Source organism: Corticium candelabrum, chromosome 15 (genome assembly GCF_963422355.1).
Source record: "Corticium candelabrum chromosome 15, ooCorCand1.1, whole genome shotgun sequence".
In the NCBI taxonomy this organism is placed as follows: domain Eukaryota; kingdom Metazoa; phylum Porifera; class Homoscleromorpha; order Homosclerophorida; family Plakinidae; genus Corticium; species Corticium candelabrum.
This window is the reverse complement of record NC_085099.1, coordinates 6,014,880-6,032,083: the sequence shown is the minus strand read 5'-3', so window position 1 is coordinate 6,032,083 and position 17,204 is coordinate 6,014,880. Positions and strand designations below refer to the sequence as shown.

The 17,204-nt window shown below is 40.6% G+C and overlaps 2 protein-coding genes across 3 annotated transcripts in view; both read right to left on the bottom strand.

Annotated features, from left to right (window-relative positions):
- The window catches only part of LOC134191207 (guanine nucleotide exchange factor subunit RIC1-like), a 37,160-nt gene extending 26,628 nt beyond the window's left edge, over positions 1-10,532 (bottom strand). Inside the window, exons 1-5 of the mRNA XM_062659798.1 lie at positions 10,422-10,532; positions 10,259-10,366; positions 1,540-1,613; positions 949-1,047; positions 738-880 (exon numbers count right to left, since the gene is read on the bottom strand). Coding sequence (XP_062515782.1) covers positions 738-880; positions 949-1,047; positions 1,540-1,613; positions 10,259-10,273 — 331 coding nt within the window. The 5' untranslated portion in view covers positions 10,274-10,366; positions 10,422-10,532. The remainder of the gene's footprint in view (positions 1-737; positions 881-948; positions 1,048-1,539; positions 1,614-10,258; positions 10,367-10,421) is intronic.
- A 379-nt stretch (positions 10,533-10,911) lies between these two features.
- LOC134190536 (cytochrome c, testis-specific-like) lies at positions 10,912-14,591 on the bottom strand. Of its 2 annotated transcripts, none has more exons than XM_062658989.1 (5): positions 14,480-14,591; positions 14,310-14,409; positions 11,306-11,368; positions 11,192-11,239; positions 10,912-11,112 (listed from the first exon to the last, which is right to left on the bottom strand). In XM_062658989.1, the coding sequence occupies exons 1-5, from the start codon at positions 14,540-14,542 to the stop codon at positions 11,075-11,077; spliced, it is 312 nt and encodes a 103-aa protein (XP_062514973.1). In that variant the 5' UTR covers positions 14,543-14,591; the 3' UTR covers positions 10,912-11,074. The 2 variants fall into 2 exon arrangements, with proteins under 2 accessions (XP_062514973.1, XP_062514974.1); XM_062658990.1 differs by having other exon boundaries at positions 14,364-14,409.
- Between the last annotated feature and the right edge of the window lie 2,613 nt (positions 14,592-17,204).

The following is a 17,204-nucleotide window of genomic DNA, read 5'->3' as shown; positions in this document are numbered from 1 at the left end:
ATAGAATCGTGTTGCCAGACTGGTCCTCTGCCAAACTTGCAGGTAAGAAGATGATACCCAGTTCCACCCAGTTCTACTCCACATTCACATTTGTTTATGCATGACTTAAAAGACATTGGTAGACTGAGCCTCAGAAAGGATGCTACAAGAATCCTTTGCAATAAGCGTGTACCTATCTGAGGATGGTAAGGTCTCTAACCAAGCCCCAGACCCCTACCTTGACAGACAGACAGACAAAAATGCCTAACCAAATGCCATGCCACTATAACCGACAATACATTTGCCTAGTCTACAAATAGAACGTTACACCATACTGACAGATACAGTAGAACCTCTCTAATCTGGACTTTGCTAATACAAATCCTCGCTAATCCAAATTACCATTTGGCACCTTGCCTTGCGTACCCAGATCCTATTGGGCAGCCTGATCTGGGTTGCAGTTATCTAGTTTTCAGCAAATGCGTGTATCTAACTATTTTAAATCCTCACTGTCACGTTATTTAGAAGTACATGTAGTTGTTGCAGCAGTGTCCTTTACCACAAACATGACATGTGTGTAGAGATATGTAAATGTGCTAGTGATCTACGTGTCTGAGGCAAAGTCTGGACCGTCAAGGCTACGCTTTTTTGACATTTTTATGGGGCTGTATGAATTAGCAAGGTTCTACTGTACTCGTAGATACACGAGCAGTCTGGCACACAAAACAGATTTTCAACATTCAGATTTTCTTTCTGACCTCTCACTCTCTGTGGATCAGCAGTGAACGGAATAACATGAACTTGCAGTGACAATTGCCCATCTACCAAACCATCCCAACACACACGGCACAGCATCCCATTACCTGTAGCTACAACCAGGTCCTCACGTCGACACGAAATGCTACACCAAACAAAAACAAACACAAACACAAATAGACTCACAACACATCACAAGAAAAAAATTCTCACCAAGCAATCCCTCCAACTAGAGACACAACATAACTCTGTTCTAGTGTTACCTCTGGAATATTTTGGATTGATGGTGTGTCCTCTGTAATACGACAACCTCTACAGAACAAACCAGTAAGCTGACATGTATAGCAAATAACTTAAGAGAGACTTGGTCTATTGAATAAATGACTGTATGTTGCTTGTATGCTTGTCTTGTCATGCTGTTGAACCTCAAGATATGCAGTAAACTGTTCAATTGTGAAGTATATTGCAGTGTGTTACACATGTCAGATGCCATGCCATTATCTCTGCGGCGAGAATTGACATTCCGAGAAATGATGAGGGCGTACAGAGAATGGGTAAAGCCTAATGTCTTACAGCCAAAAGCAATACTGAAAACAACTGACCAATTTGTAACTCAGAACAATTGATTTCTCCATCAAAAAGTAAAGAATTAACTAAAGACCACCTACAGATGCTCAGAAACTCAAAAAATCTAATTGTTGATATCAATATGTTAGTTGTATTGCTTTGCACCAAATTGCAAATTAAGAAAAATTGAACGTTGTGCTGTTGTAATGCAGTCTTGTCGAATTATGCATTTCTCACTTAACAGGATTTGAGACGTAAATCTCGTTATCGATCAGCTCTAGATTGTAGAAAATCACTCTGCTTTTAGTTGTCTGCATCAAACATAAACACATAACTGCCACAGACAGAAAGAGCAAGCCTGCAGACAGACAAATATACAATCAAACAAACACACAGACAGACAGATAGACAGACAGACAGACAGACAGACAGACAGACAGACAGACAGACAGATTATTATATTTGAAATCTTACTCTACTAATAACAACTGCTAACTTTACGTATGCATACCAATAATAGTCAATGAATAAAATGTTGAACGTCTTTATCATATAGAAAGTCATCAAAATTGCACTTAGACAACTTTGACAACTTTTTAAAAATCACGAGAGTTGCAAGACTATACAACTACAGACAGTTGCTTTCTCCATCTATCTCTAAAGTCTGTTTCGCTGCTCTTTCCATTTGCATCTTTTGAAATTTTTGAGATCTTATCGAGATAGTCTTCAGCCATAGGGCCCCAAAAGCCAAAGTGTTCAAAAACCAGTGGAATACATGTTCTATCAGATCCTGCTATAGACTGCTGTTGACCATATTTTGTCATTTTGTGTTTTTCTCTCAACTCAGCTGCATAACCTGGTATTTTGGCAGCTGATTGTACGGTGTCACAAGACTGTGGATGAGCAAGTGAAATGTCCAGGTCTTTAAAAAGTGTCAACTGGGATCATATGTTGTTATATCCGGCCTGTTCTCAGAGTCAGTATACCTATTTCTTGGCTCAACTTGATGAGGAATATTTAACTCGTCTAAACATTTAGCCCAAGTTGACACGATTGTATTGTGTTGCCATACTGGACCACCACCAAACTTGCAGGTCAATAGATGATAACCATGTTCATCAAGGCTTCTACCACAATCACACTTGGTAACAATCTGGAAATATGGTAAAGGAATACCAAGTCTAAAAAATGCTGCCACACAAAATTCTGAGAACTCTAGAACAAATTTTGGTGCTAAAGGAATAGCTTGAAGCCCTGCTCCTGCTCCACATCCCTGACATGACCTTATCCTAGCAGCATGTTTGACACAGGATGCTTGTATAACACATGTTGCTGCATTCCCTTCAGCAATATCCGAGCTGAGGAGATTTTGTAGTTTTACTGGATTTGTCATAAGCCCAGACAAAGACTGAGGTATGAGTGTCTCTTCATCTGATCCTAAGGTGGAAGGAAGGCTTGCTATTGCCTTGCAAAGATGCTGACAGAAAGGAGGTGGACTTGCACAGTTGAGGCTGTCACATAGATCAATTTTAGATGGAAATCTTTGAGGAATCGTGCTCATTGAATAACACCATGAACCCACAAAAGCAGCAGCAGAGATTTGTGTCAAGTTTGTAATGCTAAAACCTCCCAACTTGATCTTAAGAGATGATTGCTTCCATGTCAGCTCGTCAAGTGCACTCAACCCCAATATTGCTGCAAAAGTATCTCTTGATAGCTGATCATGAATGTGACAAGCTTGGTGTAAAACTGGAGGAGGCACACACCTTGCTAAATGATTCAGTGTAGGCACATGACAGTACCACAGTAAGAAAAGTGCACTTTGATGATCATTCAAGTTGAGCAGTTGAGAACAAAGGTCTTCACCTGCAGCCGCTGATTTGCTACTCTAGATTGGACATAAGAATCACTGCCAATATGCACCCCAAGGATATCAACACCAGACGATACTATGGGAACTGAGAATCTGTTTACATTATTCTCTTTGGCTAATGGCAAATATATTTCACACTTTCTATCACAAATTTTCAGGTTGATTGTTTGAAACTCTTTCCGTAGATCAGTTAGCACTGACTCATACTGTTGACTATAGCCAACCACAAAGATGCCATCCAAGTAAGCCAAAATAGTTAAATTGCTGTGCTTCTCTTGAAGCTTATTGATAACTGGGTGTACAGACAAAGCAAATAGGAATGGACCTAAGGGGTCACCTTGGTAAACCCCTTCTTCTGATAGAATAACTGACACAGATTTGCCATTGAAGTACAGCAATGAACTTGTGATTCCATACATTTGTTGGACATGAACATGAATTTGAGGAAATTGAATTATCACCTCATCCAGAAATTGTTGTCTTGAGACACTATTGAAGGCATTCGATATATCTGTTTTAAGAATTCCCAATTCTGAATCCGACTCTAGCAGTATTTGGATGTGGTGGACTAATATTTCTGATCCTCCTTGCGTAGTTACCCCATGTTGAAGGGGAGCGGAGTAAGTTGCAAGAGCTGACTTCAACTGAAGGCAAATAATCTTTGCAGTTAATCACCTTAGTATCTCACCTATTGCGATGGGTCTAACATCTCCGTTTCCCTTAGGAAGAGCAATCAATCTTGATGCTGTAAATAAAGGCGCTATTTTGGCAGGTAAGAGACCTTTTGCAATGTGGCAACAAGCTCCAAACAGGGATCACAGGTGAGAATGTTTTCCAGTAGTAGACGTAGATGCTCATACCTCCAACCCGAAGGACCAGCACCCGACCCCTTGGTGCTCTTCTCAATGCCTCCAAGAAAACAGACCTTTTCAAGTCTATCTGATGGTGTTCACAGTAGAAAGACGTAATTCTTCTGATTAACTAGGATGTTTGGCTTTCAATTTCTCCTCAGTTTCTGGCGACGGTGGTATCAAACCATCACTTGTAAGGATTCTTGCGGCATGAGACAATTCACCACACTTGACAGATTTCAGTGCAGCTCTATACCCTTCCTCCTGATTTTGCTTGGACAACGCATCTACTTTCCGAGATTCTTTGTTTGATGACTGCAAATTCACCAATTCTTTCCAGTGAAAATGTAGGCAACGTTGATGAATAGCTTTCACGTCACGCAAACCGGATTTCCCTTTTGGGTGTGGATTCAGAATCATACGAAGAAGCAACAAAAGAAGTTTCCAACCACCTTTGTATTCTGGTTCTTCCTCGATTTTACGTAAAGGAATTAGGCAACAATCATAGAAAGTTGATTGGAGAGGAGGTACATACTGGACGGAACGCACAGTTAGGGATTGTAAAATGGCATCAATAGAGAGTGAATCTAGCCACCTCCAGGCTTCCTGCTGAGCATTTGACTCTTTCTCATTGATCTCAGAAGTTTGGGCAGAACAAACAGAAGACTGAGAAGCCCGAAAATGACTGTCTACATCGACATCACTATCTCTTTGCGTGGGAGAGGCTCTTTTCACCGTTGAAGATGACGACGACGAAATGAGAGACGTGTTGCATTTAGATACATGTTAATTGAGATGACTAAACCATTGATGACATGTAGGGCACTGAACTAGATTATTTTCTCTCACAAAATGAGTGGAACATTCGCTCGAGTCGTGAGATGAACAGAAATGAGCCAAAACTCTCCGAAAAGAACCTTCGTACTTGCAATTCGGAGCAGGACAACTCACAGTAGCCATAACAACAAAACGTCTCAAGAAATGAAGAAATAGAAGAGAGACGAAAAATTCAAACCGACACCACCACATCCGAGAACAGACAGACAGACAGACAGACAGACAGACAGATATCTGTGTAATTGTAATTGTAGTTGTGACACTTGTTGTTCATTAGCTGTTAATTTAGTTTCACCTGTATTAGCTTTGATGTACAAAATATACGAAAATTTGACTGACAGACAGACAACTCTAATTTAAAAGCTTCAAGACCTTAATGGTCTTGCTGTATTAGTGTTGCTGTAGACTTTCTTGTGTAAATACTTGATTTAAATGGACAATATATGTATTAACAGACAGACAGACAGACAGACGGATTTCTTTGTGTAGTTTTAGAGTTATTATTAACAGACAGACAGACAGACAGACGGATTTCTTTGTGTAGTTTTAGAGTTATTTAGTTTAAATCATCATATACTGTAAATCCAGAAAACTTTAGTACTTATGAATTTTAGTACTTCTGCCCATGAAGTAGTTTGTACACATGTTATTTTAGTACAGGACATTGATACTGTACTGTAGCCGAATTCAAGTGCATATATCTACAAATATTAGTATTCATGTTATTTTAGTACAACCAGGTATCTGTACAAAAATAACTAAGACTTCATGAGTACAAAAATTTCTGGATTTACAGTAGCTTGTAATAATACTGATTTATGAGAGTATATTTAAGACAGACAGACAGACAAAAAGACAGGCAGACAGACAGATAGATGTTACATGTTTGTTTGTTTTTTAAATCTAGTCCTAGTAAACTCTCATAGTTATAGAACTTTATATAGTTACCTTGCTAGCATTGTATTATAGATGTATGTTTGAAATAAATGTTACCGTATTACCTCACTTTATGCTGCATGCCGGTTTAAGCTGAAATCTACCAGGGTGCCGGTATACCCCGGGGTATACCGGCATGCCGCAGTATACGGGGTAAAAACAGGCTTTCTTGTAAAAGACGTCTACATACCTTTAATTGCTGTGTGCAATCATGCTTCCGCAACAAAACACAAGCAGCAGTGTCAATGATGCAATAGAACTGCCTTAGTTCAGTACCAATATCATGTGATGAACAATACTAGGCTATATTGAAACATGCATAGTGTTCTGTAGAATCAGTCATCTTCCTCTTCCTGCTCTTCTTCACTGTCCTCTTCATCATCTGTCTGCCCTGTATGGTCTTCATCATCTGTCAGCAGGTACGAAGTGCGTTCCCAGCGCCTACACAGAGCATCCCCGCTTACACCGGCATCTCCCGCTTTATACCGGCATGCCGGTATAGGTACCAGACTCTCTCCAACCAATTTCTGGTAAGTCTCGCGTATACCGACATGCAGCATAAAGTGAGGTAATACGGTATTTGACAGACAGACAGGCAGACAGACAGACAGACAGACAGACAGACAGACAGACAGACAGACAGGCAAGCAGGCAGGCTGGCAGGTTATTTTATTAGGATACAGCATCTCTACACACTACAATACATAATTTTTCAATAATTAAAAGAAAGTGCTTCATAAACATGTTCAACTATTTCAATGTGTGAAGCACTGAATCTACATGTATCTCTGCTAAGTACATTATCCTCCATTAGTCTGTTTGTTGACAACGTAGACACTTTTCTCAAGACAGCTATACTATTGCATTTTTAGAGAGTCACAGCAAAATGTCGTCGCCAATATGACATAAACTCTGCATCTACCCTTCCTTCAATGAGACCTGCCTTTCTTCCTAGTTCATGCAGTAAGTTTTCCGCTTATGATCCCCATGTGCCAAAATGCTCAAAAAATAGCAAAACAATTTCAGGGCTAGATCCATCTTGCAAGATCTCCTTTGAATATTTGTAACATTTTTCTGATTCCTGTTTAGTTGCTGCATGTCTGCAGGCCTTTGCAGCAACGTTCACTATGTCTTTCCTCCAAGGGGAAGCCAAAGAAACATCACATTCATAGTTGACACCAGAATCAATGTCGTAGAATGTAATGTGTGGTCTTCCATCAGTTTGTACGTATCTGTTTCTCGGTTCTGTTTGATGAGCAATACCCAGCTCCGTTAGGCAAACAGACCACTCAGCAACAATAGTATCATGACACCAGGCAGGACCCCATCCTTATTTACAGGTAATCAAATGAAAACCTTCTTGATCTAACTTCTGTCCACAGTCCCAATGCTCAAGCAATTGACTAAATGGCAAGCTGATCCCAAATCTCATACAAGACGCTAAACAAAATTTGTTAGGTTAAAGTGCATTCTTGTATGTTGAGGAAATAGCATCAAGCCGTAATGACCTAAGCCTGGCAGCATCCCGATTTGACTTTGTGTTTTAATGAAATATTTTGACTGTTTCTGAGATATATCCAAAGTTAAAAGCAATGTTGAAGTATTCTAAGATAATCAATCATTTTCTCCAGAGAGTGAAATTGCGGCTTCTTGTTCCGAGTTTGACTTCGGGCCACCAATTCATGGAAAATCAACCCTGTTTTACTAGTTGATATATATTCATTAAGCTGGTTAGCAAAACAAAGAAATCTCTTTTGGCAGTTCATGTAGAGAGCGTGCCCAAGCAGCAAAATATGCTGCATGACAAATACTTTCAGTTGAAGTTAAACCAAATCCACTGAGATTCACTTTCAGAGTTGCTTGATATCACGATGCGTAATCCAGCTGGTTCAAGTTAAGAATGCTATGAAAACAGTCCTTTGTCAGACGATCATAAATTACTGCTGATGGTAACAAATTCTCAGGTGAAACAGTTCTAGAAAGGAAGTTCAGTTTGGGAACGTGGCAGTGTTTCAATAAAGAAGACTACAATGAGAGTCATCAAGTTCATTAATCTTTGAAGTTAAAACATTGCCTTGTGATGCTGCCTCTATGCATTGCAATTTAACATAAGCAGGAGTGCCAATAAGTGCCCCAAAACATTAATAACATCTTTGCTCATGTAAACAGCTGCACTGAAATCTTCTGAAGCCATTGGAAAGTACAACTTACATTTGTCCTCTTGAATGGTCAGACCAATCTGTTGCAGAGAAGCAGCTAGGTCAGAAAGAGTGACTAAAACTTCACCTGGCATCCTCACAACATACACATCATCCAAATACGCTAATATGGTCGTATTGGGGTAATGGCATTGAGTCTTGATCAAAATTGGATGGAAGGCAGCCGCCAATAAAATCGGACCAAGCGGATCGCTCTGATGAACACCTACCTCAGAAAGCAATTTCACAACCTTCCTGTCCTTAGTATAAATCAATGTACTTGAACTCCCATGCATCTGCTTGGCATATCAAAAGTTCGAGAAACTTCAGTTTGGTCTCTGACAAAATGCTATCTCTAGACACAGAGTTAAATGCATATTTGACATCAGTAGAGACAATGGACAATGAAGGATTGGTTCCATAAGGAACGAAATGTGATGGAATAAAGTTCAGCCCCACCAGATGTTGCAATACCATGCTGTGAAGATGAAAAATGTAATGAAAAAGAACCAGCCATCTGAGTGCACATTGCCTTTGCAGTGACTCTTCAAAGCACTTCACCAATAGCAATGGGTATCGCATCAGAGTTAGCCTTTGGTAAAGCAATGAGTCGAGAAGCCATCAAAAGGGGTACAGCTGCCTCAGGAACATGACCTTCAGCAATTAAAGAGCAAACTAAGTACAAAAGGTCACAACACAAGTCATTTTCTAAAAGTGATTGAAGATGCTCATATCTCCAGCCTGAAGGACCTCTTCCACTTCTCCTAGGAGCCTTTCTGACTACAGGCAGGCAGGCAGGCAGGCTGGCAAATTATTTTATTAGGATACAACATCTCTACACACTAGAATGCATGATTTTTCAATAATGAAAAGAAAGTACTTCATAAACAAGTAAAACTATTTCAAGCAGGCAGGCAGGCAGGCAGGCAGGCAGGCAGACAGTTCTATATCATCCATAAATGCATGAGCGTATCTGTGGCCCCTGCCATCATGTACAAGCATGGTGCAGAAACTAAAAGAACCACTAGATACTGTCTACTCTCTACATATGCTAGTTCTCACGTTTCCATGCAATCTACAATAACACGTCAGTTTCTTGTCAGTCATGTTTGTCCTGTTTGCACCATATCGAATACGAGCATGCATGCAATGACTGCAGATTTTATGCAGGAGGTAACGAAATGACTTTCTTAAGTGTTGTGAATTGGCAAACTTCTCTATTGATTAGAAGCTCGAAACATCCAAAAAGCCTCTCAAACTGACTTGAATAGTATGCAACTTGTCCACCAACCCAAACTCAACAGTTGTCTGCAAAGTGACACATAGCGGTCTTGTTTTCGTCTAGAAGGATCTGCTAAGTTTTCCTCAAACGAAATCATTTTATTCAAAGATAACGATCTGCTTGCAGAGTTGCGGACCATGCAACTTTGTCAGGTTGAGCAGTGATGTCTCCCATATCAGATGGTAAGGAATACAACCGTCCTGGCAGGTCATCACACAGCTGCCAGACAGACAGACAGACAGACAATGGTGTCTCTCTCCTTCACATTTGTCTACATATCTACCACGTCAATTTTCCGTGGATCAGATCGTTTCTGTCTTTGCTCTCTGTTTATCTTCCAGTGTCAGACAGACAGACAGACAGACAGCATTGTATTATAGATGTATGTTTGAAATAAATGTTATTTGACAGACAGACAGACAAACAGACAGAGTCTGAGACAGACAGACAGACAGACAGACAGACAGATTGTTTTATTGATTTTAAACTTTATACAACAAGCAAATCAAAAGTATACAAATCCACCTCAGTCCATTACTCTCCTCATTCAGACCTAATGGACATACACACACACATACATACATACAATTTTTGTTTGTTTGTACATACGTACATACAAGAGCCCCTAAGGCCCAGGTTCGATACTGCAATGACTAACTTGCTATACTCTAAACTTTCAACAGTCACTCTATCATGTCACTACGTATGTCATACTTGCTGTACTTCATACTTCATACTTCATACTTGCTGGACAGAACTGACACTCCGGAGAGAGGCAATTGTATGTTAGTTCCTTGCCCAAGGGAATTTATGTATGTGGCCCTCCCGCACTCAAACTGACCCGAAGGTCCCGGATGTTGACAATCTCCAACTGCACCAATTGAGCCACATACATACATACATACATACATACATACATACATACATACATACATACATACATACAAACAAAAACTACACAGTCAGACAGCCATCTCACCGTGAGTGCCAACATAAAACCGTCGGGTCGCCACGCAACGTCCTGATTGTGACCGAACTCTTTGACCGACTCATCCCCGCGTATGTAGCTAACCAAACTAACGTGCGGCTATACACGACAAACTTCTGACACCTTAAAAACGCCAAAAATCAGCTGTTCTCACTCTGTGATACCAGATGCTCAGAGCGCGTTCGTGCACCGCCGCAAAAAACGAGCGATCTCTACTAGCACGCACACATATTAGCTTTCCCTTCTCGGGCTCGCCGTCGTTGAGAATTTTTGGAAAACCGAGACAAAACATGCTAAAAGAATGACCTCGATGTCCGGACCGTAATTTATTCAGCGCGCAGGCTCCTGGGCTACAACTGTTTTTGCCGTTTCCATGGAATAAATTGTAGCTCAAGGCTAAAATAATGTGGTCCAAGACAAAACCTCAACAATAATTAATTACCAAGTGTGTGTGTGTGTGTGTGTGTGTGTGTGTGTGTGTGTGTGTGTGTGTGTGTGTGTGTGTGTGTGTGTGTGTGTGTGTGTGTGTGTGTGTGTGTGTGTGTGTGTGTGTGTGTGTGTGTGTGTGTGTGTGAGTCGACAATGGTTTGTAGGTTGCATGGAAACAAGGACATGCAACACACGAGCAGAAACTGTATTCGACCATCTCATCAACATCGATTTCAAACCATATATATGTTACAAACAACTAGTATATTGAAAGCTACAGCAAGCTGTGCACCGACATCAGCAAACACATTTACTTCCAATCATGAAACAGCCTTCAAATTTAATCTAGATATCTTTAAAAGTGCAATAAAAGATAGGTCACTCCAAAGTAGATAATTTCAAATAATTGATAAGATCTGAAACACATAAACAGTTTTGTAATTAAATACCTTACTGCACACAAATGCAACATTACGTAGACACTGATCTATATACCTCCTCTCTCTGTATCATCCCTCAAGCCAGAAAAAACCATTTTTGTTCCTGCCATCATATAACAACAAATTGTATTTCCAAACCTCATTCACCATTCCTATGTCTGTACAGTACCGGGAATATACTTTGATGGATTTTTCAAGAATAATGACAAAGTGTCGTCATCCCAAGTAATTCCTACAATAGCAAGACAAAAAAGAAGTGCACAAACACATTCTGGTATGGACATTAGAACATTAATTAGCAGAAAACTTAATTGTCATTAAACGTGACTAATTTAATTAACTAGCTTTTCCTGTCTTCCAGTAAGCAAAATGTGAAACAATCGAGTTAGTATCTACTACTCTTAATACCAGCAATTACACGCTGGTTCTACAATAGTTAAATTATCTGTTGTTACATTATTACACAGCAGTGTGAGAAACTCGGCCCTGAGTGAATTTTCAAGCACTTCATTCTTGAATTTGTACAGTAAACAAGTGATTAGTTGTTAGACTCTCACTATATATATATATATATATATATATATATATATATATATATATATATATATATATATATAGTTGGGATCTGTAAGAAGTACAAATATATACATGTCTAATATATATATATATATATATATATATATATATATGTTGTTTTTTTATAAATCTTTGACATAACTGCTTCAGCATGTCTTCTTTGGTCCTCATATGTCTTCCATTGCTACTGTTATTTTTTGGTTTCACACTGTTGCAGTCTGATTGGCTGCCTTCAACTCTGTTCTCACTAGAGTTCACAACAATGAACATGATGTCCAAGTGTGTAGTACTTTGACAGCTATATACTCCAATCTCTCCTATAGCTAGGCATGAATTTCAACAGTAGTGTTACTGTAGCTATATGTACACGTACTTACAAAGAGAAAATTATGGAGTTTACAGATAAAATGATGAAAGTGCATGTCAGATAATCTCATCAAATCAAGTCTTGACGCATATACCTAGTTTAATGACAAGCATAATGGAAAAATAGTCTCTTTTTAATGTATAACTGAATTTCTCTCAACTTGCTTCCAAGTGACATACCCTCCTTGAATAGGTTACCACTCTATCTCAGTCATTGGGTGTTAATTTTCTGTTTGAGAAATATTTAAATCTTCATTATGCTTTCCAAACAGCTGAGCATAATTGAGTTCATCAGATTATAAGACCTAAGTAATAGCCAACATTAATCACACATGAATGCAGATATTTTCTTCTCGTTATCAGCAGATTCATGTGCATTACCAACCGCTGCTGTCTGTTATATAATTAGTTCACTTGTGAAGAACAAGACTGTGCATTTAAAAGGTAGTAATCCAAGAAGTGCATTAAAAAATTGACAATTTAAGCATTATCATATTTTTCATCTACAATACATCTGACTGGACCATATTTTGTGTACAAAATTCCAGAAATTCTAGAAAACATAGTTTGCATATTTATTATAAGTTATAGATAATTGACTTCTAGTAATTGTTACAACAAAAGTAGAACCAAGTGCTCATGCAAAAAAAAGACAATGTATTCTTATAAAATTCAGTTTTCATATCCAACATGAGTCTACATCAGTATAATAAACTAGATTGTTTCCACGTGCCCCTTCAAATGACCGGAAACGTCACACGTACAGGCAACGAGTGCCATTCATAGTCTTTTGCTTCTGCCATCTTGCCTCTCGGCTCTAATAGACGAGAACATTGATTTCTGTACAACCTTTGGCTCCAATCGGCCGTTACTTTGAACATTCTCCCAAGAAGTAAAACTGTGGAAGCAGAAGTGGAGCATGACACAAGTTGCAGGTGAAAAACTGCCAGCTAAACTAACAACAACATTTCAAGCTGCTAGCTAACAGGGTGAGGTTTCCCCACAAAAAATGCTCATTCTTCTGCTGGCACAAGTTTACTGCAACTGCCCAATTAACTTATTCTTCCCTTGCTTCTATTAAAACCAATTTACGAAGCACCATGTGTGAGGGTCGCCTCAAGACTTGATCATGGTGTATATCAGTAGGGATACTCCATCGGACTACGACGCTGCACAATAGACCATTATGCTGAGAAACAGCAAGAAGAATGCTGCTAGCAAATCAACCCGAAGGCCAAAAAACAAACTACAGATGGTTAAAAGTTGCCCGCTTTCAGTTTATATTTAGCATGTCAGAGTTGGTATTACATCTTTTTTAGTAAGCTTTTAAAACATCTTATGTCGGTGGAGAAATCCGGCTCCGTTTGTGTGCCCAGCAGTTTGTGCCCCCTTCAGAATGTGTGCCTGGTTTCTCTCAATAAAACAGATACTCGCTTTTGTATAAACAAAAATTGTAGCTCCAAGGGTACAAGTCTTTTGCCATCAAACCTCTTATACATATATAGTGTATATCTACATTTTCATTTGTACTTAGAGATAATTAAATTCTACACATGCTTGATCTCACATATGGGGATCTCATTCTGAAACAAACCTCATCACCTCACTAGTGGTGTTACACACTAGTAGTCCTGAGTAGGGCATGATGGTAAGTCTAGTCCTCTGCATACGGTCTTTAATTATAAGGCCTATAACCGCAACAGCTGTTCCACCTTGGCCCATGCAGCAACACTACTGTCCATGCTAAATCATAACCTTAAAATCTATTCACTCCTTTCCCTGAAAAAGAATTCAGAAGTTTTCATGTAAAATACTATAGATCCAACAAGTTATTAAATAACAGCATGCAGACATTATATAATTTACCCTGTAGTACTTTTTCCCATTTCTCAATCAAGCCTTAATTAATTAATATAGCAAACTCTCATTGGCAAATCAGATCAATCTTGGTTATACACAAACCAACTCTCTCAGTGTTAATTAACACAAATAATATCTACTTTTACTATAAGTTATTGAAGACCGATAAGCCAACATATGCAAATATATTCTATTAGTTATATTTAACCCCATCTGTAGTGAACAATTTAAACTCAAGATGCATGTCAGCCACCATCAAATTCCACGCATTACTATCAGTCACTGTTTACAAATTATCCTACGCCTCTGATCTAATATTTTTGTAATCGATATGGTTTTCGCCTAAAAATCATGCCTACGTTGCCCTATACCTTTGTTAACATTCGCTTCAGTGTATTTGAATCCTTTAGATTTGCCAGTCTTACGTCCCAAGACACCAAAGAGATTGGGTCCAGTCTTGTGTTGCCCACCCTGTAGTAAACGAGGATTTCAAATTGCAATTGCAACCTCAGTATAGGCCACGACTAGCTAGATATCTTGCCTTCTCCGTCGTGTGACAATTAATACAGTGTTCTTTAAATAAAGCTTCTCCCCGTGAACACATTCTACTCAAAGACTTGTGCGCAGAGATCTAGATCGAGGGTTTCTTATCCGGGTATTAATCTACCCATACCATACATGTGTGACGTGTGGTGAGATGTAACGCCCACGCCTGTTGGGACACGCCTTTTTTCTACCTGTAATTAGCTAGATGTATTGTTTGAGTTGATTAGTCAGTCTGTTGTCAGCTAGCCTAGCGGTTGCTCACTCGTTGTTGTTGCGTTAGTTGTTTGGTATTACACTATACTAGTCAGCACAGCCTCTAGAGTCCTCGCGAGAGTGCGCGCGAACGTCACACATGTGCCAGCTTCTCCTCTTTACTCCCGCGTCCGAATTAAACAAAAGGAGTAGATGGCCGGCTACGCGACTCACTGTTTTGTATGCCCTACCCAGTCAGCCAGCAACGTGATTCATTGGGGTTGTACAGTCAAGTAGCTAGTCCCTCTCCTTTTCGACGTCCCGCTGTCCGGATGTCGAAAAGGGGAGGGGCTGCGCGAGACTTGATTGGGAACACAGATCATAAAATGCAGAACTTTAAATTAATAGTTTGAATGCTGCTAATTACATACATATGTACGTGTGTGTGTGTGTGTGTGTGTGTGTGTGTGTGTGTGTGTGTGTGTGTGTGTGTGTGTGTGTGTGTGTGTGTGTGTGTGTGTGTGTGTGTGTGTGTGTGTGTGTGTGTGTGTGTGTGTGTGTGTGTGTGTGTGTGTGTGTGTGTGTGTGTGTGTGTGTGTGTGTGTGTGTGTGTGTGTGTGTGTGTGTGTGTGTGTGTGTGTGTGTGTGTGTGTGTGTGTGTGTGTGTGTGTGTGTGTGTGTGTGTGTGTGTGTGTGTGTGTGTGTGTGTGTGTGTGTGTGTGTGTGTGTGTGTGTGTGTGTGTGTGTGTGTGTGTGTGTGTGTGTGTGTGTGTGTGTGTGTGTGTGTGTGTGTGTGTGTGTGTGTGTGTGTGTGTGTGTGTGTGTGTGTGTGTGTGTGTGTGTGTGTGTGTGTGTGTGTGTGTGTGTGTGTGTGTGTGTGTGTGTGTGTGTGTGTGTGTGTGTGTGTGTGTGTGTGTGTGTGTGTGTGTGTGTGTGTGTGTGTGTGTGTGTGTGTGTGTGTGTGTGTGTGTGTGTGTGTGTGTGTGTGTGTGTGTGTGTGTGTGTGTGTGTGTGTGTGTGTGTGTGTGTGTGTGTGTGTGTGTGTGTGTGTGTGTGTGTGTGTGTGTGTGTGTGTGTGTGTGTGTGTGTGTGTGTGTGTGTGTGTGTGTGTGTGTGTGTGTGTGTGTGTGTGTGTGTGTGTGTGTGTGTGTGTGTGTGTGTGTGTGTGTGTGTGTGTGTGTGTGTGTGTGTGTGTGTGTGTGTGTGTGTGTGTGTGTGTGTGTGTGTGTGTGTGTGTGTGTGTGTGTGTGTGTGTGTGTGTGTGTGTGTGTGTGTGTGTGTGTGTGTGTGTGTGTGTGTGTGTGTGTGTGTGTGTGTGTGTGTGTGTGTGTGTGTGTGTGTGTGTGTGTGTGTGTGTGTGTGTGTGTGTGTGTGTGTGTGTGTGTGTGTGTGTGTGTGTGTGTGTGTGTGTGTGTGTGTGTGTGTGTGTGTGTGTGTGTGTGTGTGTGTGTGTGTGTGTGTGTGTGTGTGTGTGTGTGTGTGTAGCCTCGCAAGCCAGCCTCCTCCGCGCAGTCGCTGAGCTAAACGCACGTGAATCACACGAGGAGGAGGAGCTTTTACCGGAATTGCTCCAGTGCGAGAAGAGCCTGGTCGCTTTCGAGAACGTCATAGTGACGTGGGACCCCGGATCCGGTTTCGTAGCTTGATAAAGCTAATTCTGTTAGCTAAGCATGTAGGTAGGAAAGCTAGGAACACACGACATCGCTTCACGCACTTGCTTGTTTTGCGCGAAGTACGTAGTTGACATCATCGTTCGCTTCTAGTACGTATCTAGACAGCTCAGCTGCCATGTAATATTCTGCAGTGTCACAACTCCTTTTCAGCATTCTGTTTCGCCAACAGCACACCGCAGAATCTAGATCTGCAGCGTGGTAGTTTGAGAAAGAAATTCATTGTACGCGGTTGGTGTCTATGTAGCAGTCAGAGTCCGTGCATTGAAACGAGTCGTACGTAGTCCCAACACATGCAACTACGAGTCAACTCTACACTTCCTGAACATGGTAGGTCCACTGCACTGCTGTTTTCCCATGCGTAGATGTTTCCAGTTCACCGTGAGGAGAGTCAATATCGTACAAAAGTGCTGCTTGCTGAGTCGAAAGTACCGTCACATAGACTGCGTTAGCAATACACGCCAATCTGATCATGACGTGGAGAAGTCAACAAGCTCTAGGCCACTGTTTTCATGAACCGTTGAGTGAAACAGGGCCGGCAGTTCTCACACCATTTCCCCCACAGACAATAGATGTCAGAGTAGACGCGCAAGAGTGGTGAACACTTCTACGTCGGGTTCAATTTGCGCAAACCTGCAGATGAGTTCCTACTGAACGTTGCTGGAGAGTGTAGGTTCAGCGGAGCAGTCCCATGTAGGCCATTCCTACGCTCATTATTCACCAGCACTTTGTCCATAAACAGCTTCACTGGATTTCGTGTTCACGCGCTCTCCGCGGATGACTACCTCTCTGCTTCGTGTATCAACGCAATTACGTTAACGAGCTCTTTAGGAAATCGAATTAGCCTTATGCAAGCTA

Coding starts and splice junctions, on each gene's coding strand:
- LOC134190536 (XM_062658989.1), bottom strand. CDS start 14,542: ATGTGTTCACGGGGAGAAGCTTTATTTAAAGAACACTGTATTAATTGT. Junction 11,369..14,309: donor TGAAGCGAATGTTAACAAAG/GTATAGGGCAAC, acceptor TTGCTATTGTAG/GAATTACTTGGGATGACGAC. Junction 11,113..11,191: donor GGATGATACAGAGAGAGGAG/GTATATAGATCA, acceptor TATGTGTTTCAG/ATCTTATCAATTATTTGAAA.